This window comes from Ahaetulla prasina, chromosome 2 (genome assembly GCF_028640845.1).
Source record: "Ahaetulla prasina isolate Xishuangbanna chromosome 2, ASM2864084v1, whole genome shotgun sequence".
Lineage (NCBI taxonomy): Eukaryota > Metazoa > Chordata > Lepidosauria > Squamata > Colubridae > Ahaetulla > Ahaetulla prasina.
The window spans coordinates 78917657-78942735 of record NC_080540.1 but is presented as its reverse complement, the minus strand read 5'-3'; the positions used below and the strand labels follow the sequence as shown (position 1 = coordinate 78942735).

General features: G+C 36.0%; 1 protein-coding gene across 2 annotated transcripts; it reads left to right on the top strand.

Annotated features, from left to right (window-relative positions):
• The first annotated feature begins 1329 nt into the window (after positions 1 to 1329).
• Positions 1330 to 23922, top strand: RBM5 (RNA binding motif protein 5). Of its 2 annotated transcripts, XM_058167105.1 has the most exons (25): positions 1331 to 1485; positions 2170 to 2224; positions 5294 to 5504; positions 5928 to 6089; positions 7021 to 7090; positions 7531 to 7604; positions 9599 to 9682; positions 12856 to 12916; positions 13068 to 13133; positions 13860 to 14020; positions 14445 to 14542; positions 14970 to 15057; positions 15642 to 15719; positions 16999 to 17062; positions 17420 to 17511; positions 18359 to 18437; positions 18823 to 18914; positions 19342 to 19503; positions 19906 to 20052; positions 20138 to 20209; positions 20363 to 20542; positions 20749 to 20823; positions 22293 to 22390; positions 22473 to 22602; positions 23292 to 23922. In XM_058167105.1, exons 2-25 carry the CDS (start codon positions 2208 to 2210, stop codon positions 23415 to 23417), a joined length of 2487 nt encoding a protein of 828 aa, XP_058023088.1. In that variant the 5' UTR covers positions 1331 to 1485; positions 2170 to 2207; the 3' UTR covers positions 23418 to 23922. The 2 variants fall into 2 exon arrangements, with proteins under 2 accessions (XP_058023089.1, XP_058023088.1); XM_058167106.1 differs by lacking the exon at positions 22473 to 22602 and having other exon boundaries at positions 1330 to 1485; positions 23552 to 23922.
• Positions 23923 to 25079: the final 1157 nt, after the last annotated feature.

Genomic DNA, 25079 nt, shown 5'->3' with positions numbered 1-25079 from the left:
CCCTGGGCCGGATACCTGCGATGAATGTTTGTGTTGCTGCAGAGTCTCCCCCTTTGGGGTCTTTTTGTGTGTGGGGGACAAATTCCAACTTGGGGTATGCTTCAGGCTTCTGGTGTGTGGCTTTGGGCGAAGGCTGGGGGAATTGCTGCTGGTGGCGAAGAGCAGAGAGCCTTGTTCCGGTGGGACTGCATCATGGCTGACCATTTCAGACAGCTGAGCCTCCAGGCGCCGGTACTTGGCCTTGCACTCCCGCAGATCTTCCCTCTGCTTGGAAAACCTATGCTCCTAGTCCTCACTGAGGTGCTTCTGCTGAGCCTCCTTCTCGGTCAGATCCAATTTGAACTGAGTCAGCTGTTTTGCCAACTCTTTTGGGTGGCTGCTGCTTAGCTCCAGCAACTACTTCCTGTTGGGGCCCTAAGGAGCCCGGGCAGGCAGGCTAGGAGTGGCTGGGATGGGAGGCGAGTAGAGGCCGGTGCGGTGCCCCTCAATGTGGGTGATTGAGTTGGCCACACCCACCCAGTCACATGACCACCTAGCCATGCCCACCCAGCCGGTCATTAGGCAGATCATATTAGTGGTCCACGGGATTTAAAATTATGAATTTAGTGGTCCCTGAGGTCCGAAAGGTTGGGGACCCTTGATTTAAAGCACTCATTTTTGTGATTCATTTAAATAGTGCCATTGCCAAAAAAACATAGAATGAGGTTCAGACTTTTTAATAAAATGTTTCTACACCTGGGTTTAAATACTTCAACTCCCAGTCGTGCTCTATTCCTTATAATTACTAATAGTAAAACTGAGTTCTGAGTAAAAAGGATTCTATGGAGTAACGCTTGTGCCCATAAAGCAAAAGTTTGCCACTCCACATTTTTACTAAAGGGAGGTTCCAACATCCGGTGAAACGAGCATCAAACGGTAATGTGGCGTGACTATAATTTTTTTTAAAAAAAAATCGATTTACAGCCCAAGCCACTCAAACGGCGAGAATTTGTCTCATGCGAGCACTGTACGCCTTTGTTTTACCACAAGGGCCTCACATATTACGTCGCCAACTTTTATGAAATGGCCGAGATTGCCAGCAAGATCAGCCTCACAAGATGGTGGTCTGCCCGGCCCCAAAGGACCGCAGATACTGTGACAGAATGAAAAGGCTAGAATTTGTGCCGATGGGACAAAAACAAACGCAAGACTAACATCGCGGTTAATCTCGGGGTCTTCCTTCCCCATAAGGTTCGTTGGTGGTCTGGGAAAACAAGAGTACTACATCACCCAGAGTGCTTCGCGAAACGAAAGATCGACGCTTGCGCACGCTACTTGCTGGAAGTTTCTAGGAGTCGAAGGAGGAGGGAGCAGGTGCTGAGAATTGTGGGTAGAAGACGGTGCGATCGACGCTGTCGCCATTTTGTAGCCCTTGTGAAAAAGTGGCGCTTTTTGGTTGTAGTTTTGCGGCTGCTGCGGTGGCGGCGAGTCGTTATTCTCTTCACGGTGAGTACCGAACCTGAAGCTTATGACGTGAGAAAGGCTATTCAATACAAAGGTTGTAAGGAATCCGTATTTGGGTGTTTTGACAGAACGATGGCGATAAATTTGCTCTTAAAAAGGCAAGTGGGTTGTTAATTCTCTTTGGAGCCTTTTAAAAAAGCCATTTCGGAGAAGCCCAAGGCGCTTAAAGGAGGCCCGCGGTTCACTTTCTGCAGAGGGCGGGTCCCGCCATTTGGTCGATCGGATGGGGCGATTCGCCCATCCTGTTTTACTCGGGGCTGGGGAAGCTAGTTGGGCATATCTGCTTTCCGGGTCGCATATTTGTCTTCCTAAGTACCAGTCTTTGTAGGTGCTTTGGTTTTATATATTTTGGCTGAGATTGAGGAGAATCGGCTACCATTAAATGTCTCCTGCACCTTGTGTAGAAACTAATACCACAGGCTGTTTCGCTGTTAATTTACTCAATGCCTATTTTTATGCGAGCTTCTGCCCCTTAGACTTCGAGCATATCTGGATTTGCTTTATGTAGGCGATTTGTTTCATTGACTAAGCTTTTTTTTCTTCGTAGAGAGAGCGTAGGTTTAAAGTATGGACGGCCATGTTTAGCTAGCATATGTGGTGTTATAGGGGCGTTTTTTTCGTAAGCAAGCTTATGTAAAGCATTGATTTTTTTTAACAAACTTCTAGATTGATATTCTAATTAATCAAGAATTGAAGACAAGAGGATGGGTTCCGACAAACGGTATGTAATACTGATTTAAATGTTCAGATTATATTTTGAAGGCAGTCTGGTAAATAAAATTAGAACCTTATAGTTCAGTATTGGTGGCTTGATTTGCACTGCAGTGTTTATTTGTTTTATTTTTATTAAATTTCTTTGCCTCCCATCATATAGTGTTTTAATCCTTCAAATATTCTAGCCTTGTTCAGTAGCTCAGTATTAATTAAATGCAGGAAGAGAAAAGCATAACTATCCTGCCTATTTTCTTATCTTCCTCTGAAAGAAGCCACTTCAGTGAGTAGTTTCCTTCCTGAGTCTCATTGAAATGATGTGTTAACACTTCTCAGTCTGAGCCCCTTACCTTATTTTTTTTCTCATCACTGAGCTAGGGGTAGGGAAGAGATAAAGTATCTTTAATAAACCAAGAAATGAAAGCTTTTTATATTTTTGGGCCATATGTCACTGACTTCTACCTCTCAGAAGGTAAAGAGAACAAATAGCTGATAATCTGTACATTGGAGTAAATAAAATGGAATACTGTTACCAATAAATGGATGCATTTTTCATACCAGCCAAAATGCTAGCTAAGGATGTATGTACAAATAGTCCTTAACTTACAAACACAATTGAACCCGAAATTTCTGTTGATAGGACAGTGAGTTTTGCCTTATTTTACGACTCTCCTTGTAATGATTGTTGAGTGAATCACTATAATTTTTAAATTACTAACAAGTGAATCTGACTTCCTCACTGAGGTTGCTTGTCAAAAGGTCGCCAAAGTTGATGATACAGGTCTAGGACACTGCTACTGTCATAAATACATGCCAGTTGCCTAGTGTCTGTATTTTAATTACATGACCATGGGGATACTGCAGTAGTCATAAATGTGAAAAATGGTTATAAGTCATTCAGTGCCATTATAACTTTGAATAGTTACTAAATGAATGGTTGTAAGTCAAGGTCTACGTGTAAATTACTTTGGAGTAACAGAAAAGGATAAATTTAATTTCACAGCAATATATTTAACAAGGAACTATGAATGTATAAGAACATATGAGAATTATATGAAACTAGTGTAAAAGGATATGAACAAAATCATTTTGATTTTTTTCTAGAATTATTTTGACTGTTCATTGATACTTTGTCCAGATAATACTATTTCAATATAATAGACTTATGATATTTGGAAATGAGTTCTGAGATATTAAGTGAAATACATGGCAAGTCTTATTTGGGATTTTATTTTTCAAATTTATTCACACAAGCACTTGACACATGGCAGTTTAGAACACTAATATCTTTTGAGCATAACTTTTAATAAATATGAGTAAAGCTTTTATATCACAGGTATTAAATGTATTTTAGGAAGGAAATGTCAACAAATGAACTGATAATCTATGAAGATTAACCATTTTAACCATTTTTACTATAGAAAAATTGGCTAAGGAAATAATTTTTTTGAGTATCTTAAAAATCCCATGTATATTAATGAAATCAGAAATCAGTACAAATAAAATCATTGTTTTAAAAGCCATGGACAAAATAGATTCTTGAGCTGTTGTCTTACAGCTCATTTCAGATGAATATACTTGTACAGTACGGACTGTTCTCACATTTGGTAGTTTGAAATCTAAACACTTCCTGTAAAATACAGTATGCAATTGGCAATTTTCCTGAAAAAATATATGACTTTACTTGGCCCAGTATAAAAAAAATTAAAAGCAATAAATGTATCTACTTAGCAAGTAGCAGTCTTTTTATTGTAATTCAAAATAATTCTCAATTTTAACATGTGCTTACCTTTCCCTCATCTCCACCTGTTTTTTGCCTGTTTTCAACCAATAACATGACAATAAGAGTGCAACCTTGGCCTACTCTTTCATTAACTTGTGCTTTTATTAAAAAGAGACCCTGAAGAATGTAATGTCAATTGGAGAAAGTCAAATGTTAATTTTTCATTCTATTCTATAGGCCAGACATTTGCACCATGATAATTTTATTCTGAATTTGGAATAAACTAGAACAAACTGTTCCAATTTGAATATTTGCACATCCGTATTGAGTATTTAACATGAAATGGATCATAAGGGTGTTTTACGTATATGGTGTTAAATATGATTGATTCAATGGTACTGCAGCTAAAATTTTTGTCAGTTTATTTTCCTTGGCTTGCAGCAAGAATGTCCCAAATTTACCGCTCTGAACCATTCCAGTCCTGCAATTCTGGGATTGATGTAGTTGGCTGGAGCTCACTCCTAAACTGGAAGCAGTTTCTGGTATTCTAAGTAGGGTATACTGAATAAAACAGATTTCATCCTGAATTAATTTGGAGCCAAATCATGTCTGAATTTCATGAACCACTTCCAGTTCAGAAGATTAATTTGTAGAAATTTCTAAACTATTTCTGGAATGAATGGTTCTATCCAGTGGAAAAACAGGAGGTTTCAGAAGAGTACAGTAACTCTTACATATACAAGGTCACTTATTTAATAATCTACAATTGTCTTAAGTTCAATTATTTTCCCCATTTCCTAGCGGTTTACTCTGTCTCTTTGTTTTAGGTGTCATAGAATAGGATTTATTAAAGTTTTTCCCTTCAACATACAGGTTTTTTTAAAAAAAAAACAATGATTAGGTTTCTTTTTAAACTTTCATTTTTATGTAATAGCTTATGTAGCTGTTTAATTTACATATATTGCAAAGTAAGTTTTTAAAAATAAGTATAAGATCTTAGAACATTAAATATTATTTAAAAGTAAAAGAAATTAAAAACATATTAGAACATTAAATATTATTTAAAAGTAAAAGAAATTAAAAACATGCATGCAGACACAGTCAATCCTAAGTAGACAAATCAGAGTATGATTTAATGTAATATAATAACTCGATTTTCTTGACTAAGATTCACAGGGTTTTTAGAAGAAAAGGAATGCATGCAAAATATAATTAAATACTCCAAAAATGGCAAACATTTCCAACTGAATGGTGATTTCCTTATACCATACAGTACTGTTTGGCTCTGTTTTTTATTATACAATCTGCAGGGATGTTACAATTTTTGAGTTATTTGACTTTATAAACTCTGTGCAGCGTAAGCAGAACTGAAAGGAGTGGAAGATATGGATCTATTATAGATAGAGAAGATCGAGATGAACGTGATTCCAGAAGCCGTCGTCGGGATTCTGACTATAAAAGATCTAGTGAGGAGCGTAGAAATGACAGATACGATGATTATCGGGATTATGATAGTCGGGATTATGATGGCCGAGATTATGATGGTAGAGATTATGACAGCCCTGAGGTGAGATAGCTGATTACTGTATTTTTGATTTTGGTTAAATAAGTACGTAGTATTCTTTTGCTAAATATCAATTGTTTATTTCCTGGTTGGATTTAACCGGCAAGCAGTGGAAGAAGAAAGCAGTGACGAAGCTCTCCTTGTTGTCAAGTAGACTATGCAGATACGTTTCATGTAATCACCAGCAATTATGTTTTATTTCAGAGTCTTTACTTCTATAGAAATGAGATTGTCAAAATTTTATATTTAAATTATTTATAGAAAATATTTACAGAACATTGTAGACTGAAACAATATTTTCTAATTACATTAGTCTGTGTGAATAATGTTACAATGACATTTAAATCTTTAATTTTTTAAATTAAAATTAAGTTAATTTTGCATTACTATGTGACCAGTCTTATAATTGCTGGACTTACTTGACAGAGAGAGCGTGAACGGGAGCGACGTAATAGTGATAAATCAGAAGATGGTTATCATTCTGATGGAGACTATGGAGAACATGATTATAGAAATGACATAAATGATGAAAAAGAAAGCAAGACCATCATGTTGCGTGGGCTTCCTATTACTGTTACAGACTATGATGTAAGTAACATTTTATTGTTAACTTAAACATTTTAGTTTGCTGAATAATTCTTTCTTAAAGAGTCTGTACAGCACTGAAAGTGTCTTAATATTGTTTCATATTTCAGATGAGTGTTTATAACAATTATTCTTTAAAGTAGTCTCCATACCTTGTATCCAGTTGTTTTGCAGTATTAGGAAGTAGTATTCTCTCCTCCCCCAAACTGAAGACTTGCTGGTAGCTACTCCTCTGATTAAAAGGAAGAGTTTTGTTAAAATCCTTTGTATGACTCCTGTTATAGTCCCCCACCACCCAATTATTTTCACAGGATTGCTCATTTTAGAAGCTTTTATTTTGGCAGCTGTGAATCAGAATTCAGAATAAGAGCATTGCATCATAAATTTTAGAATGTATTTATCTAGTTTATATGGTCAAAATCTAAAATTGCTGTTTTGAAATATCTTAGAAATTGATGAACAACATGTGGTTCCTCCCCCCCCCCCTTTAGAGTTCTTGAACTGCCTATAGTATTGATGAAGTTTCTCAGAAGTCATTTGCCATTGCCAGCTTCCTATGACTGGAAAAATAGATTGGCCCAAAGTTACACAATTGATTTCATGCGCAAGGTGGGACTAGAACTCATGATCATGTGGCTTCTAGTCTAATTCCTTAATCACTATACTGAACTTGGTCACTTAGCATGGTACATAATAGCTGAAGATTGGCACCTATAAATTTTGAACTATATAACAATGACATAACGGATTTTATTTCCTAAGGATTTCTAGATTATTTTAGTTCTGAAATCTTTGATTACTCTTAACTCAGATTCTAAGTTATTTAGAATAATTATAAATTTTGGAAGTCATGTTAATACCAGGCTGTTGTTTTCCTTCTCTGTAGTTTTGCTTAGTTTGTGAACACTAATGGTATTATTAAAATTGCGTATAGATACGAGAGATCATTGAATCCTGTGAAGGCCCTCGGCCTGCAGATGTGAGATTGATGAAGAGAAAGACAGGTGAGAGCATTAACCTTATTTTTTTGGCACAGCCTTCCTCTTCCCCAGGCCTAAAACATTATCCAAAAGTCCCCTTCACCTGCAAGTACAAAACAAAATGAAAGGTTTGCCATGGATAAGGAATTTAGCCTTTTGAAAGGCTATAGGTAGTGGAAGAAGCCTTCAGTTTTTATATATATTTAAACATGTCGGTAAGTAACACCATAAATTTGATTCTTAAATCTTAGTAATCCATTGCATGGTTATCTATCTTGTTCAAGTAGCCTATTAATGCAGCTTGGTTTCCTTGCCATGGCAAAACAAGAAGCAAATTCAGAGTTGACGTCGCATTTATAAAACTGCTTTGTCATGAAGTAATGAAGCAGTTGGAGAGAGATTCACCTGTTTTAAAGGAACTGACTAACACAAGTATCCCGTCTATATCTGAATGCTGTCTCTAGGTGTAAGCCGTGGTTTCGCCTTCGTGGAGTTTTATCACTTTCAAGATGCTACCAGCTGGATGGAAGCCAATCAGGTTGCTTCACTCACAAAGTCTAGATAATTCCTGAACATGGAACAAGTCTGTACAGTTTTTAAAAAGGAATAAATAAAACGAATGAAGGAGTGGCTTGATTTAAAAATAATAACTTCCTTAAAATGAAATGCTTTGTATATATTAAAATTTTTGTCAAAATTTCATAGCTTTACCCCAAAATACAGTTGGACCATTTACCTTCTATAAAAAAGTTTGCTATCTCAAAAAATGTTTAAATTGATTTAATTGACTTGTTTTTTTAAAAAAACCTATTATGTATTGAGCTAGAAAGACTTCTAATGTATGTTATCAATAACTATAAAACTAAATGTAAAAATTTATAGAGAAGTAACTGGAAAAATATTTTCAGTATGACTTAACAAATAAGTAATGTTTCTAAAAAGCATTGGAGTGCTTTTAAAATGACTGAATAATCAAAACAAGAAACACTATTAAGGCATTAAAATGTATATTTCCAAGATACTGATATATTGATATTTTAATTCAGCAGTTAATAGCATAACTACTATTTTACTGCATCGCTGTCAAGCTAGAACTGTGTCTCTAGACCAAATTAAAAATGCAAGGAGCAAAATTAGTTTTATTATAAAATCTAAGAAAAGATTTTAATGTGAATTTTACTGCTATTTTTAATTATTAAATGTTTGGACACTGTCTTTCTCTTAAGTTCATATCATGGCCAACAGTTAAGTTGGGAATAACCAATTGTTGCATGCAGCAAGTGTTCTGTATGATTTATATAGCATGCAATTTTGGTCCATGAATGAATACCTGGACAAATTGAGGTAGCAAATTATGAAATCATAATTTGAATATATACAAAGCTGTGTCAATTTTCATCTTGAATCCTGTTTCAAATCCACTCCAACATAACCACGCTAGCGTTAGGGAAAAAAATAGTTGAGCCTCCCTATTGGCCCTGTTGCTGTTAACTGTCAGACAAACATGATATATTGTAAATATGCCAACATATTTTGTTTGTGTGCATATTCCAGTTTTGGGCCATTTTCTCATTTTCCTAGTGTAGCAATAAAACATGAAATTTGCACCATAGGCCTGCTCAATCTTTTAAGTTCTTACTAGTTCTATTAGAATTTGACTTATTGAAGTCAGCTCTTATTTTAAGATTACATCATTGTTTCGTCAACATACACAACCCCTGGACACATTTAAAGGTGCATCTCTCTGAAGAGCTGGAAAGGACTTGCAGGATTTAGAGGGGATACAGGTTTTGGATATTCAGGAACAAAATTTAAAATTCAGAAACTTGGCTTCTTTCTATACGTTTAAGTAGCTTATCCAGTACTCTACTAAGTATGAAGGGGCACCAAAAGCAAAACAAATAATTACTGTACTGGCAAAAAAGTCAGTGGCAGTCGAATTTGGTCATTAAATGTTAGGATATTGTATCTTTTTCTTCCTATTCGCATGGTAGCTTTTTCATACAACATGTTAGTCAGAAAACAGTTATGCTGAACATGTGTTCAGTTCCTGACTTTTAATTTAGCTTCTTAGAAGTATAAGGTCATCTTGACAAGAATTATTTTACTTTCAAGGGTACATCATGAAGAAAACAACTGAAAACAATTCATATGTTTTGAAGTTATAAAATTCTAGTCCTGGGGAAAGAAGTGAAGCAGTCACTTATTACTTTAAAGCAGTGTTTTGCTATGTCTTTAAGAATCTCGATCTCCTTAGAGACACTTCCTGGTTCCATGTCAGCACTTAGTTTTGGCAGCTTGATCAATCTTCCCTGATTCTGTTTACTTTCACTGCACATCCCATTTTCTTACTGCCCATGTCCTGCAGGATTGGATGGGCAGAGTGTAGGAGGCGGTGGTTGGTTCTCTGCATCCTCCCCATATCTTGTCCATTTAGTTCATGAGCACTGAATCCTCCGAAGTGTGCTCTACCATGGGAAAATCGACACATGTTCTGTGATACTGGAATAACTAAACGTGTTTTTTTTGCAGAAAAAACTGTTGGTTCAAGGGAAACAAATTGCAATGCATTACAGCAACCCCAGACCTAAATTTGAAGACTGGCTTTGTAACAAGGTATGGTAGTATTTACAAAGGCATTTTTAACATGCACAGATTCTTAACTAATTGCCCATCTCCCTCAAATGTATTTTTACAGATTCCATTGTAATTAGCCATTCTCATACTATTCACTTCTACTAATGGATAAAATATCTGAACTTCAGATAATATAGCTTAGCATGAAGCAATTTATAAGAAGTGCTAAAAAAGTAAATAGTGTTCAATAAAATATGTTAATGTGGAAATAGCTATCGTGATCATTACTATAGGTGACATGTTATTTTAAAATAATGAGAACTGCTCATTTAGTGTGAGGATGCTGTTGCTTCTGAATTTAAAATAACCAATTGCTCTCTTGTTTTTGTTCCTTTTTATAATGCTACTTAACCAATCAACTATTAAAACATTTATAAAGGAGAAAAAGAATCCATGGGAGTTGGGTGGCTTATACATTCAAATAAAAAAAAACCCCTGAAATAAATAGTAAACATATCCTATATTAGCCTGGGGAGCTTTCCTGCACAAAGACAAATCTAAAATAACAGCAACAGATTTACTTCATTATAGCCCATGAGTGATGTTACATTAAAAACATACTTCTCAGTGTATTGACTTAAAAGTATCTTCTTGATCTACATACTCAGGTATGGCTTGTCTTCAGCACTCAAAAAGCAAAGTAGTAGTAGTTGGCAATTTAAAAATGTAGCAGACCTTAATATCTATAATGTACATGTATTTGGGAATCTCGGTAAAAGGAACAACAAACAGGACAACTCACAAATTATTCCACCACAGTGGAGAAAAGAAGATAATTGCTGTAAATTTGCCTACAGGAAGCCTCTGCTTACCAATAGCTCATTCATTAACTAATGGTGCTAAACAATTGAGACTTAAAATTGGCTTTTGAAGTACCAGCCATTCCAGTGACCCATGGTCATGTAATCACAATTCAGACAGTTGGCATCTGGCATGCACTTACTACAGTTTTGGCATCCTGAAGTCATAATCATTTTCTGACCTTTTTACAAGCAAAATCAGTGGGGAAGCTAGCAGCAAGAGTTACAAGTTGGCTGTTGTAATTTCTTCCTGCCTTCCTACACTAGTGCTCTGCCATTCACCCTTGGCTTTCCTTGCCACATTATCCATCCCCTGGTCTTCCTACATTCATACCATGCCATCCACACACCAGCCTCCTTGTGCTTGTGCGTTTCTGCACTTTTTGTCTTGTACCATCCATCCCCAGTGTTCATGTGCTCCTGGCTTGCACCAAATCTACCAAGCTTTTTTCTGTATTCCTCACAAAGCCTTTCGCAAGCCTTTCCAGGGATTGCCCTGGCCTTTCCCACCCTGTATAAATATTTTTTGTAGATGAATAGGCAGTAGAGATAAGTTGTTTTCCCTTTGTCTATTTTACCTAATTATATAGGCACCGATCACAATATAAATGACCCTGGGCGTGTTAATCAGTAAATACCTAAAAATTATTGTAATTATTAAAAATTAAAATATTAAAAGCTAAACAAAGGTGATCAACAATAATGGAGCCACTTCACTATTACTTAACTCGGGTAGTCAACCTTTTTATACCTACCACCCACTTTTGTATCTGTTAGTAGTAAAATTTTCTAACCGCCCACCGGTTCCATAGTAATGCGCCATATATCGTCATCTGCGCATGCTTCTCATGCATCATGGATTGGGTTTGTGGGGGGGCTCCGGCTACCAGCTCTGCTTGTCTGTTACAGCTGGGTGGTGTGGGGGGAGATGAGTGAGCTATTCTCTTGTTTGCGGTTGCACTATAGCGCCCTTTAGTTTCACTTGCATAACGTGAACTAAACTTACGCGCGGGCGATACAAATAGTATATTTTCAGAAATTTAAATTGTCACAGGGAATTTTATGAAAACCTAATGAAAATGCTATGAAATTTTTTAAAAAAACCAATTAAAATTAAATTTTTTAAAAAAGGAAAGTGCTTCAGTATTGGACAAAACCCTACCACCCACCATAAAAGCTGGAACGCCCACTAGTGGGCGGTAGGGACCAGGTTGACTACCACTGACTTAACTAATAAAAGCAAAAGTGGAATGTAACTTGCTCTGTTAATATATGTTTTTTTATGATCTGGAATATATATTTAGTCAATCAAAAGATGCTAATAAATTTGAAACGACATTCAGAGAAGTGCCTTGTTTTGTCCTGAGCTCAAAGTTTCTCCGCCCATAAGCTTAGAACACTGGAAAAGTGCTTAGGTGTTTTAAATATACTTATAAGTAGATTTTAGTGAATAGGATTAGTGTTCATTCCAAATTCATAAATTGACAATAAAGAAAATAAAAAGAAACAATAGCAGATATAAAAAACAGTTGCATTTTTATAAATGTCAGCATTTTAAGATTTTACATTTATATATAGAAGGGAAACATCAGCCTTTCCATTACCCTTCAGTTAAAATGAACAATATTGCAACTGAATAACATATCATAGTAGAGAAAAAAGAGCTCCCGACCTTTGAACCAGGAATTAAACATTAAAATTAAACGAATTTAAATTCCTGCTTAAAAATCGGATCACACCCAGCTTTCCATGAAGTCGTGGGTTACAGTTCTTAATTCTCCTTCCTCACTATCTTGTCTTTCTTTAATATTTAAGGTCTGGTAATTAAAACATTAGACTCAATAATACCTTGAGAGATTTTTTAAAAGTCATTACATTAATTTCTTCCATTTATGCAGAAATTGTATTTTAATACTGAAGATGTTTGTTTAGAGTACTGAATTTAGAAATAAAATAGTTTTGTAACACTATTTTTCATATCTTAGAATGCTTCCTGGACAGTGAAGACCTTAAAAATAGGCAGAGCTTAATGTTTAAAATTGTAGTTCTAGGAACTAAAACTCCCTGAAATCATAGTGTTCGATATTAATTTTATGTAGCTATTCTTTCTATTGTGGAGTTGAAATAATCATCAAGCTCATGGGTGCCAAAGCAAACTCTCATAAGTTCCAAATGTGTTATCATTATTGTAATTTCTTCCTGGGTAATTATGATATTAATAGTTTTTTTCACTAATGACATGAAACTACCATCATTGGATATTTTAAAAACAATGTTATAGGTATGGTCTGTCCTACAGAATGTTTGATCAGGTGTATAATCTAAAATGTAATGGGTTTGTTTATTTGTTAGTGCTGCCTTTACAACTTCAGGAGGCGACTAAAATGCTTCCGTTGTGGAGCAGATAAATTTGGTAAGTTCTGTTTGAATAAGTTATATTAAACATTTTTATTTCACAATTGAACTGCATGTAATTCCATTTCTGACATGGTAGAGGTCTATTGATGTCATAACACAAGAGTCTTGATTATTAAGCTTGTTTTTCCACCTGTTTTGCAATGAAGACTCAGAACAGGAAGTGCCACCTGGAGGACCAGAAGCTGTACAGTCTGTGGATTACTACTGTGATAGTAAGTTAATTCTTAACTGTATTGTAAAAATAGGTTAGCAGACGTATGTCAGTGTTACGCAGACATCAACCCAGATTCTTTGGGGGGTGGGGAGGGCTATTTACAACTCAAATTCACAAGAGGTAAAAAATCAAGTTAAAGCTGCTGAAGAAATGAGTAACCTGACGAAGTATGGTAAGTATGACATTTTCCTTTCTATGAAGAGCATCGAGACTTTTATCCTACTCTCTTCAGCCTGAATTCTGCAGTTAACATCTTTTTTTCCTCTGCTTTTCTTTTTTGATTAGCTTTTATTGTCAAATCTTGGAGTACATTTTTTCATTTCTTCCCAGCATTGCTTTTTGTTCCTCTTTCATTCAGCAGCTCACAAGATAGTCCTTCCTTATAGTTTTAGTACTTAGTATTTACTGTTTTTGCAGCATCTTTATTTACTTTAAAGAGAATTACATGTGAACTGTTTTAAAATTTTAATTAAACAAAAATGATTGTCTTTCCCTACTCCTGCTTTAGGAAGTGCAGAAAGGATTGTACCAGCATAAATTATGGTAGATAATCTAACGTACATAGCTGCATAATAAAATTTCTGGTCTTTTTCAGAATTTAATAAATATGTAGTTTTTTCTTGCTTTACTTATAATGCATTATAGACTTTTATGTATATCTGTGCTTTGCTATTGTACTGTGGATATGTGATAACCATATCTTTATAACTTTATCTTCCCACAGCCCTTATTCTGAGAAATATAGCTCCTCATACAGTAGTGGAATCAATCATGACAGCTCTATCACCATATGCTTCACTGGCAGTAAATAATATCCGCCTTATTAAAGACAAACAGACCCAGCAGAATAGAGGCTTTGCTTTTGTACAGTTGTCTTCAGCCATGGTAAGATACATTTTATTGTATTTCAGTATTAAATTTTCTGTGTATTCAATATTAACTTTTGTATATATTTCCTACATTCAAGTTCAGTTTAGACGTGTGCAACTCCTTTTTATTTGCATAAGTAATAAAATCATATATCTTCAGATTTATTTTCCTGATAAAAATATGTACACGATTTAATAGGTGTAATAATTATTAATTTATGACCATGACATTGTTAATATCCTGATATTTGTTTTTTAATATCAAGCTCTGAATTCCCTTTATACAAAATCTTACCTGAATTGAATGAATAAATGCATTGTACTGGTTTTTTTCCCTTATGAAGTTTTGGTAGTTGAATTTTTTTCTTATAAATCCTTTTTGACAAGGGTTGCATATAACAATTTAAACTTTGTCTCATACCAACAATTACTTTTCCTAGGATGCTTCTCAGCTGTTGCAGATTTTGCAGAGTCTTCAGCCACCTCTGAAAATAGATGGCAAAACAATTGGTGTGGATTTTGCAAAAAGTGCTAGAAAGTGAGTTATACTACTAAAGTAGTCTTTCAAATCTTCAAATGCAGTACAATTAGAAAGTTATATTGCTGTTTTATTGCTTAACTATTAATTTTAATGAATAAGCTTTACAAAGAAAACAAGTTTTATGTCTTTCTGTGTGTGTACTCATTAAAAATATAAGTTCTATTTCTTAGTAGTAGCATTTAAATTCAGTTAAATGTTTGGAGTTAAGCATTTATTTCGATAAGCAATGGAATGAAAAAACTTCAATTTATCTTCTTATTCTGTGTAGTACTATTCTTGATTTTCAGAAAATACAGTGGGGAAACTGATGCAATTAGTTTATCAACAGTTGAGGCACATTGTAATCTGCTTGTAATTTTGTTTTGAAGCTCCTCAATGATTTCTAGTAATGTGGCCTAGACATAATTAGCTTTTTCTTTTTCAGGGATTTGCTTCTCCCAGATGGCAATCGTGTCAGTGCTTTCTCTGTTGCTAGCACAGCCATTGCTGCTGCTCAGTGGTCATCAACCCAGGTAGGAATTTGTTTTTAAAGTTGCTGATTCCTAAGTCTACAGTATAGTATCTGCAGATTCTTCTCTCAGCCTTAGGCCCCATGGGCTCTATTTGGTTGCATTTTAATTTTCAAAAGTTATGTCGTTTTCTTTTCAGAAGTGAGTTAGCGTGCGATATAATCAAACACAAAATTTCTTTCATTCTTCCTACTTCTAAAACTACCCATGTCACTCAGGGACATTATATCCATCAATGCTTTTTGAATATGAATACATCTCATTTTAGTGAATAAAAATGATAATGGGTTGCAGCTCAGTGCTTGTTTATAAATACATCAAGGAAAAGGAAATAAAAAGTGCTATATTGAGACTGCAGCATCCTGAGAGACTGGGTTTTAGAGAGCAGCCTCATCAATTTGCCTTTTAATGGATAAGAGTTGAGTGTCTTAAAGGCTTTATGTTGACCATGTTCTCAAAATTAAAAAAACGTTGAAACTGGGGAATTTCTATGCTAGCGGAAAGCAAGATTTCAGAACTGATATCAGTATTCACATGAACAGTCTCTTTGCTCTATTTACTATTTAATCATTTTCTTTAATTTATAGCCTCAGAGTGGAGAAGGAGGCTCTGTTGATTTCAACTACCTTCAACTTGGACAGGATGGTTACAATCAGTACACTCAGGTATGTGTAAATAGTATTAGAAACTAAGACTTGAAGTTCTTGGGTGGAAAGTGTTCTTCATGCTTTAAAGGTGCTTTTTCAAGAGGCAACTAGACTTTCTGGTTTTTCTTTGAAAATGTTTCGCTTCTCATCCAAGAAGCTTCTTCAGCTCTGACTGGATGGTGGATGAGAAGCAAAATGTCTTCAAAGAAAAACCAGAAAGTCCAGTTGCCTCTTGAAAAAACACCTTCGGGACATCCATTACCTGAATGACTGAGAATCTCAGGCATTTGTATGCTTTAAACTACCTCTTAAAAAGATTGGACCATGACAGATGATGAAAATCTGGGCAGATGACGCAAAGTCAATGTACAGAACTAACACAGAACTAACACAAAAGAAATGTATTAACTATTAAAATGCACAATTGTGCATTATAAAGCCATTAACAAGGAGCAGTACAAAGTCAGCATGAAAAAATGCAGTATAAAAGCCAATCAAAATAAGCTATACTAGATGAACAACAAAAATAGGCTGAAATGATAGAAATGTAAAAGGTAAGATGACGACTGTTTCTTAGCGTGGCCCTGAAATAAATGGAATAATTGGTACTTTGTGAATTTAGATTGATTTATATGTCCAGAAGGTCACAACTAAAAAAGCCGCCTTTCTGATAGTCAACCTTTTAACTTCAAAATAAAACAAAGATTGGAGGAGGGAAACTACCCTTCTGTTCTCCTGATTGGAATTCTTAATTGGATTTGCACATCTATGCCCAGGGATTAAGCCTCTGACATCTTATGAGGGGTGCTGCAAGGACCTGCCATTTAAAATCTTTTTCTACCTTTCCACACCTCCTGGGGAAACACTACAAGATAGATGCTAGCGCTGTCACTTTTAGGAAAGAGAAATAAATTTCTAATTTGAACTTCCACTACCATAGTTCTTAAGTTTCTATATATTTCTTGTATCTCCAGTACTCACATCTCTGGAAATTGAGGGATGCTTGCATGTTTTGAGTCAACTTTTCTCACCAGAGAGAAAAGGATAAAACAAAAACAAAATTATATTGGCCCCCTTCCTTTTAAAAGCTTACCTTAGAAAGATTATTTTGATTGGTTGTTCATTTGATTTTCCTGGGCTCTGTTTGATCCCTCTCCCTAGTTGGATAGATTGACTTTTGTTTTTTCTCTTGACTCCTGTGTAACTGATATTTTGGGGATGAGGGTTTTCCCATTCCCTAAAGGATCCATATCATGAAACAGTAACCTTATCTTAATCCATTGCCTGATGTTCACAGGATTATCAACAGTTTTACCAGAATCAAGCAGGAACATTGGACACAGATACAACTACAACTTCTGGTAATTTTTCCTCTTTGTGTCACAGAAACACATTTTTTTCCCATAATTTTGTATGAGCATCTTAATTAGCTTGATTCAACTCTGGCTTGAGTAGTAAATTGATAGTTTGTCATGAGTGTCTTTTGAGCAGCATTCATCTTTTAGGTAAACCCCAACTAAAGGACTTGAGTTATTTTAATAGTCTGCATGAAGTATTGTGGCAGGTACTCTAACAGTAATCCTCCCCCAGGAAATGAAATTGCTAATCATTTTAAATTTATTATTACTGTTACTATCAAGGCACTCCAATGAGTTCTATCTGTGCTATTCTAGATTTTGAGGTTTTCATGGAATATCCAATGAACTTTGTTTTGGCAGGTGGTCCAGGTACTGCTGCTACAACTACAGCTGCTGTTGTTTCCCAGAGTCCTCAGTTGTATAATCAACAGACCACTTCAGCTGATACACCGGTAAATTATGTTGTCTTCTATTATAAAAAATATTGGTTTAGTGTAGAGCTTCGTTGCATTAATGCAAGGTGAAATTATTTTAATGAATATTCATCTTAATTTTGGCACTATTTAAATTATACCCATTGTTTATTCGGTTACACAGGTATTGATTTACAATAGAATAGAATAGATTTTTTTATTGGCCAAGTGTGATTGGACAGACAAGGAATTTGTCTTGGTGCATATGCTCTCTGTACATAAAAAAAAAGATCATTAAGAATTCTAAGGTACAATACTTAATGATAGTCATAGGGTACAAATAAGCAATCAGGAACCAATCAATATCAATATAAATTGTAAGGATACAAGCAACAAAGTTACAGTCATATAGTCATAAATGGACAGAGATGGGTGATGGTAACGATGATAAGATTAATAGTAGTGCAGATTTAGTAATAGTTTGACAGTGTTGAGGGAATTATTTGTTCAGCAGAGTGATGGCGTTTGGGAAAAAACTGTTCTTGTTGTTCTGGTGTGCAGTGCTCTGTAGTGTCATTTTGAGGGTAGGAATTGCAACAGTTTATGTCCAGGATGTAAGAGGATTTGCGGATTATGATGTATTGACTTGCTTGAGATAGTAATTGAGTGGAAATTGAACTGTGGGTCTTGTATGTGCAAAACTGGCCTTAAGAGCTGTTTATCTATTGATCTTAGTATAATATTTTTTTTGCATAAGTGTCAATATGTCTGGATGACACACATAAACATAAATTGCTTATTCTGAGTATAACATGTCTTGAAGAAAATTTATGTATTTTTGAATAAATGCTATGGTTTTCTAAGTTTATGGTATTTCTTTTTGCAGACGCAAGCTGCACAACCAAGTACTAGTTCTCAAGTGTCATCCAGTTCTCCAACGGGTATAGTTCCTGGCACCAAGTATGGTGAGATTAACTACTGCTAAATGAAGCATTGGATAGTGGAAAATAACTATTGCTTCTGTTACCAATCAGTATTTATATTTATTCAATTTATTGTTTTCCTGAGATATAAATCCAGAAAGTGTAACTCTTACTTTCTGAAGGATTGGGGAAAGTATGGGACGGTGATGGAATTAAATTACGTGTAAAAGTAAACTAGATATTTAAGGGATGAAGTAAAAGAAATTGTTTCACTAATCAGCAGAATTCTATAGAATAGATCTATAGATCAGTATCTATTGTTGTGCCTGCTAGTTACATCTCCCCATATTCTTGAATTCAAGATAACGTTTTTGGTTTTTTAGAAAAGCAATAATTTATCTAAGTAATTTATCCATTCAATTTGCAGCCATTCCAGACACTTCAACATACCAGTATGATGAATCATCAGGTTTCTACTATGATCCTGTGACTGGATTGTATTATGACCCAAATTCTCAGGTATACAACTCTCTCCTTATTTTTTCTTAAGTGTAAAAGTACTCTTGTGTTGGAAATGCAGACACTTGAGAAATGTCAATATTTTACATTATACTGATCAAGTAACAGTGAGAATCTAATTACATATCTGCTATTGTTTTTGGACAACCAGTTTAAAATGTGCATGCAACAATGTAGTCTGACATGTTTGCTTGCTGTACTAGATCACAAAAATACATTTTTTGTTCAAAGATGTAGTGTGATTTTAACTAATAGGCCTTTAGCATCAAATTCATTTTTGAGTATTATTGGAAGTAATTTATAGCTGTGTAGAGATAATATGAATTCATATAGCATTTTATGTGCAGATACTATGGCTTCATTTTAACTTAGAAAGTAAAAGTATTTTTTTCAGCATGAAAGATAAATAATTTGCTTTTTCTTTCAGTATTATTACAATGCTGTTACACAACAGTATCTGTACTGGGATGGTGAAAAAGAGACTTACATGCCTGCCGCAGAAGGTACATCATATCAGCAAAATAACGCACCTTCAGCCAAAGAAGGAAAAGAGAAAAAAGAGAAACCCAAGAGTAAAACAGCTCAACAGGTGATAATTAAAATGACAGCTGCTAAATCCAATATTCTGTTAAGTGGCTACTCATTTTATTTAAGAGTCCCATAGAAAGCTATGTAGTATAAAAGATAGGAAGAGAAAATTTGTGTAAAAGAAGCAGTGAATGAGTAGCTAAAAAATAGTGACATTGTTATTTAATTGCTAGATCGTGCTGTTTGAACTGAGAAAAATAGTTTTAATTTCTAAGCATTGGTTGAAAGTTCACTATGGTAGATATTTTCAAATATGTGTCTTTTCACCAGATAATTTACAAAGAACACTTGTGGAAATAACCTAAAAGGCAATGATAGCAGAAAAAGAAATATATGGAGTGGAAATGTTAACTGGCTTACTATACACACAGTGTGAATTAACTGAATTATTCTTCCTGTTCAGATTGCTAAAGACATGGAACGTTGGGCTAAGAGCTTAAACAAGCAGAAGGAGAACTTCAAGAACAGCTTTCAGCCCCTGAATGCAAGAGAAGAAGAAAGAAGAGAATCTGCAGCAGCAGATGCTGGTTTTGCTCTCTTTGAAAAAAAGGTAAAATGTTGACTGCTAACTCAAGGAATGCAAAAGAAATCCATCATATGAAGATTTTGGATTAATTGGTTTCTTCTTTTTCTAGGGCACCTTGTCTGAGAGACAACAAATAATAACAGAAGTGATAAAGAATGGTGATGATGACAATCCATTGAAAGTGAGTGTATAGAAATCTACATTCACTTTTGTGATTTTTAAAAAATTGTTTAAAATGGGAATCCCTATGTCATGTTCTTTGAAGCAGTCTGCTTATCTCCTGTTGCCCTTTTCAGTAATTTATTCACTACAATTGTTCAATGTTATTTTACAGCGTGGTTTGGTGGCTGCTTACAGCGGGGATAGTGACAATGAAGAAGACTTCTTAGAGAGATTGGAGAATGAGGAAGAAAAGTTAACGGATTGGAAAAAGTTAGCATGTTTATTATGTAGAAGACAGTTTCCCAACAAGGAAGCTCTTGTTAGGCATCAGCAGCTTTCTGATCTCCATAAGGTAAAGTCCTATTTTCTATTGTGCCAGTAAAGAAACATTGCTAAATAGATGGGTGGAGATTAATGATCTTGACTATTTAATTTATATTGTTTATAATACAAGTTTATATTGTCTGAGTATTCTGCATCAGAAAGGTTACGCATTTTACTAGCCACCTAAATCAGTCTTAATTATTATCATGTTCATTGTTTATATTCTTTCTCTAGCAAAATATGGACATTTACAGAAGATCTAGGCTATCTGAGCAAGAACTTGAAGCCTTGGAAATGCGTGAGAGAGAGGTTAGTACCATAAAGAGCATTAATACCTTCAAAGCATAAGCATCATACAACTTGCTACAGTTCATAGATTTGAAAAACAAAAATTCAGAGCTGAAACTTAAAACATGCATGAAATTCATAGAAGACGGATTTCTTGCCTGTGACATTTAGAGCTACTAGACCTTGATTGGGATACACCGAAGATAATATTACCATGCATTCTGCTATTTTGTGGTATAGATGTTAGATGAACTATTTAATCAAAAGCTGGTATGTGGTTGCTCTATACCAGTGTTGGCAAACCTTTTGTTGTGTGCCAAAAGTGTGTGTGCGTGTGCGTGCGTGATAGTGTGCATGCCGGCACCCATAATGCAATGCGTGTCCCACCTGTGCATGTGCGCATGACCATTACCCCACGCTCCCCTGTGCATGTGTACATCCCACCACGCCCTGTTTTGGGCCTGGAAAGCCGCCTGCACAAAACTTTGCCGGCCCCAAGCCTCTAGCTGGGAGGGAGGGAGGCCTCAGCCCACACCTCCTGCCGCTGCCAGGGAAGCAGCAGTTCAAGAATTCCCAGCGCCAGGAGCAGCCACCCAAGGCTTCAATCCCTTTCCTGGAGGCCTGGAGTTGTACAGTGGCAGGAGCAGCCGGTGGGACGCTTCAATTCCTCCCACCCGAAGCCTGCTCGGGCGAGGAGACAGGGAAGCCTCAGCTCGTTCATCCTTGCCACCGCTTCCCCTGGGGGGCGGGGGGAATTCTCGCGCTGCCGTTTCCCTGCCAGTGGCAAGAGCAGTCAACGGGGTGGAAAGAACGGCGGCAGGCCATTCGCACTGGCTAAGAGGCAGCGGCAGCTCAGGACAGCCTCACGTTCCGGACAGCCTCCAGCCAGCCAGCCATACCTGGTGTCCCCCTGCGGCAGCAGGCAGTGGATCCCAGGCAGCACAGCTTCGGGGCCTTTCTTCACGGTGGTGGTGACGAAGCAGCCAGGCAAGTGAGCACAGGGGAGCAACACACCAGCACTAAGAGCATGCCAGAAATAAACTTCAGCTGGCTGCTGCCACACAAGTGAAGGCCAGCTGATAGTTCTGCACGCATGTGCACCAGTAACCAATAGACTAGATGGCTGGTGCGCATACGTGCCCCCAAAACCCGGAAGAGGAATGGGCGACGTTGTGCATACTGGGCAACATGGCTCTTTGTGCCACTTCCGGCACGCGTGCCACAGGTTCGCCATCATGGCTCATTGCAGTGAATAAACATTTTTTTGTTTGCTGTGTTCAAAATGTTCTAATACAGCCTTTTAGTGCTGTTTTTAACAACATCAGGTAACAAATCTTAGTTCTGAAAACCATCTGCTCAAGTGGCAGCAGAGTAGGTTCCTTCTAATAGTAAATGTTATCGAGCAGTCTTTTCCTCTTCAGTTATCAGTATGTTTTTTTCACCTCAAAGCAATAGGGTAACAATCTGTGATAATGGAATTTATCTTTCAGATGAAATACAGAGACAGAGCAGCTGAAAGACGTGAGAAATACGGTATCCCAGAGCCACCAGAACCAAAGCGGAAAAAAGCATTTGATGCAGGCACTGTGTATGTATTCGATACTACAATTACTGTTGCAATATTTTCCCCAGATCTTTTTAAGGGTTAAGTATTTATTGCTTATCTACAGGAATTATGAACAGCCCACAAAAGATGGCATTGATCATAGCAATATTGGCAACAAAATGCTGCAGGCCATGGGGTGGAGAGAAGGGTCAGGATTAGGAAGGAAATGTCAAGGCATCACAGCCCCAATTGAGGTGAGCATAAATCTATATAGTAACACTCAGTTTATTCTGTGCTAATTTGTAGAAAATAGAGATTTTGAAACATTTTGCTAAGCAGTAAAAAGAAGGTTCTGTTGGCTTTGGGTGCTACCAGCAGCAGCCAGACTGGTGGTTACTGCTGTGGAAGATTTTCTTATAATTTAATGGAAATGTTTTGTTTTAATTCCCATGAAAGCTAGTCAAATTACTTTATCTAGAATCTATTCTTCTCTGAGTACTTTTGATTTGTTCCTCATACCATTTTTTGGAACATCTCAACAGTAATGTCATTTCTAAGTCCAGATACTTGATTAAAATCCACACATTAAATGCACCATAGGACAGTGGTTCCTGTTTATTTTTTTGTCTAAATTTCCACAATGTGGCAAACCTCTGGCAATATAGCACTTGTATGTGCTGTGACACAAATGACTGCCAGTAAAATTTGATTTTCTTTATATTTGGCAAGATAGTGTTGATTAGTTTATTTTTGCCTAGATCAGAAGCTAGCTTTTGCAACCATACATGAAGACATTGGCAGGAAGACATTGTCCTAGCAAGATCTTAATGTTGAAAAATAGATTCTAGTTACTTTAAACAATGCCTTCTTCGAACATTGATGTATTGAAGCATGAGATGCAACTGTTCTTTGAAAATGCTAAGATACCTATTTTCTTTTGCAGGCTCAAGTGAGAATGAGGGGAGCTGGGCTAGGAGCAAAAGGTAGTTCTTACGGAGTTTCTACAGCTGACTCATACAAAGATGCCGTACGGAAAGCTATGTTTGCCCGATTCACCGAAATGGAATAAGTTTTGTCCATATTGGAGACATAAGATTTCACTCTTCCAAACTGACTGTTAAAACCTTGAAGGCCTTGGAGCCACTGCAGTATATAGGTTGTGGGTTGGAATCACTTCTATTTTAATTTTTCTTTTCCTTCCAGCATGCACTGCTTCTCTTGATACATGATAGATCATAGAATGCAAAGCACTGTGGCTTCATGTTGGAAGAACCCCAACAAGTTAAAAAGAAGATACTGCATCTTTATACATTTATGTAAATAGTGTAAAATAATGTGTTGTGTTCAGAGTTTTGTGTATTCTAAAAACCACTTCTGTCCTGTGGAGCAGTTAAGGAAGTGTTAATATGATTTGACACTGCTGTTCTCTGCTTACTTTGTATTGTTTCTCATTTTTGGCAAAGTTTCCTGTACATTTTGTAAAATATGTATTTGTATAGATTTTTTGAAGATTTTGATTCTAGATGCCAGTCCAGACTTCTTTTAAAAAGAAATAAAGCCTGAACCAAGCTTGATTTTTTTATAAGGAACTTGGGTTATTTTGTGATGTGGACTAAATAAGTTTAAATTAATCATAAGTAGAAAATCGGGAATGAGTGGGAACTGCTTTAGTCTTTATCAGCAGGGGAGAAATGTGCAACAAATTACAGAGTTGGACCAATAAAACTAGATAGAAACTTTAATCATAGAAAAATTACATGTGGTGACAGATAACAGCAGATGTAGCAGACTCTATTTTCTCTGAGCTATGTGGGATCTATGGTACATTTGCTTTCTCTAGAAAAAATAGATGTAGGGTTGTCAAATAGGCTGAATCTGCTTAGCACAGCATTACAGCCTCCTGGGAGAGGATGATAATTTAGGACAGCATTTCTTTAGGATGTTCATTCAGTCTGAGCTAGGGTGAGCTATGAAATCCCCACTCTTGGAGATAGTGTGCTACTTCCTGACACAATTGGTAGAAGGGATTACTGTGCTACAATAAAGAAAATTACCATTTATTTTCCTATCAGATGGGTGAAAGCCTCTTGGCTTCTGGATGACTGGGTTTTATTCTTTTTTTTGTGGGGGGAGGAATGATACTACTTCAATAATTTTACTCTAGGTAGCATCTGTAGTACAGGAAAACCTCTGTTTCAGTATTGAGCCTGTTTAGGAATGCAAAGGGCTTCTTGATATGCACAAGAACGATTAACGTGGGAGAAAGGAAACCTGTGTATCCTGTCCAGTTTTATAACAATTTTAATGGGCCTTGATGCTCCAGCATACACCAAAGCATCAGAACTACTTTGCACTACTTTGATGACATAGAATTAGAAATGCAAATATTTTTCTATAGAACATCATTTCAGATTTATGCCAGCTGAAAGTTTCATTTTATTTATTTACTTTGTGCTTTTTTACTTTCCAAATCCTAATATGCTAAAAAGAAATTGATAAACTTTTATTTAAATATTTCTCTGGGTAACTTATACAGTCATGAATTGTAACTAATAATTAGTTAATTCAAGGTACATAGGAATTGCTTTAGAATTGGGATTTCAATTTTTTCTACATATTTGTATTACTAAGAAGTAACTATTAGCTTGATCCATGCTCAAATACACTGAAAGTGCAACCAGAAACCAAGGCTGAATCTGAAGGCATCAATAATGACCATGACATCAATAAT

Bases quoted from the DNA above. Each gene is read 5' to 3' on its own strand.
- RBM5 (XM_058167105.1), top strand. The intron at 15,058-15,641 runs GTAGGAATTTGT...TTTAATTTATAG, and splicing joins CTCAGTGGTCATCAACCCAG to CCTCAGAGTGGAGAAGGAGG. The intron at 19,504-19,905 runs GTGATAATTAAA...CTTCCTGTTCAG, and splicing joins AGAGTAAAACAGCTCAACAG to ATTGCTAAAGACATGGAACG.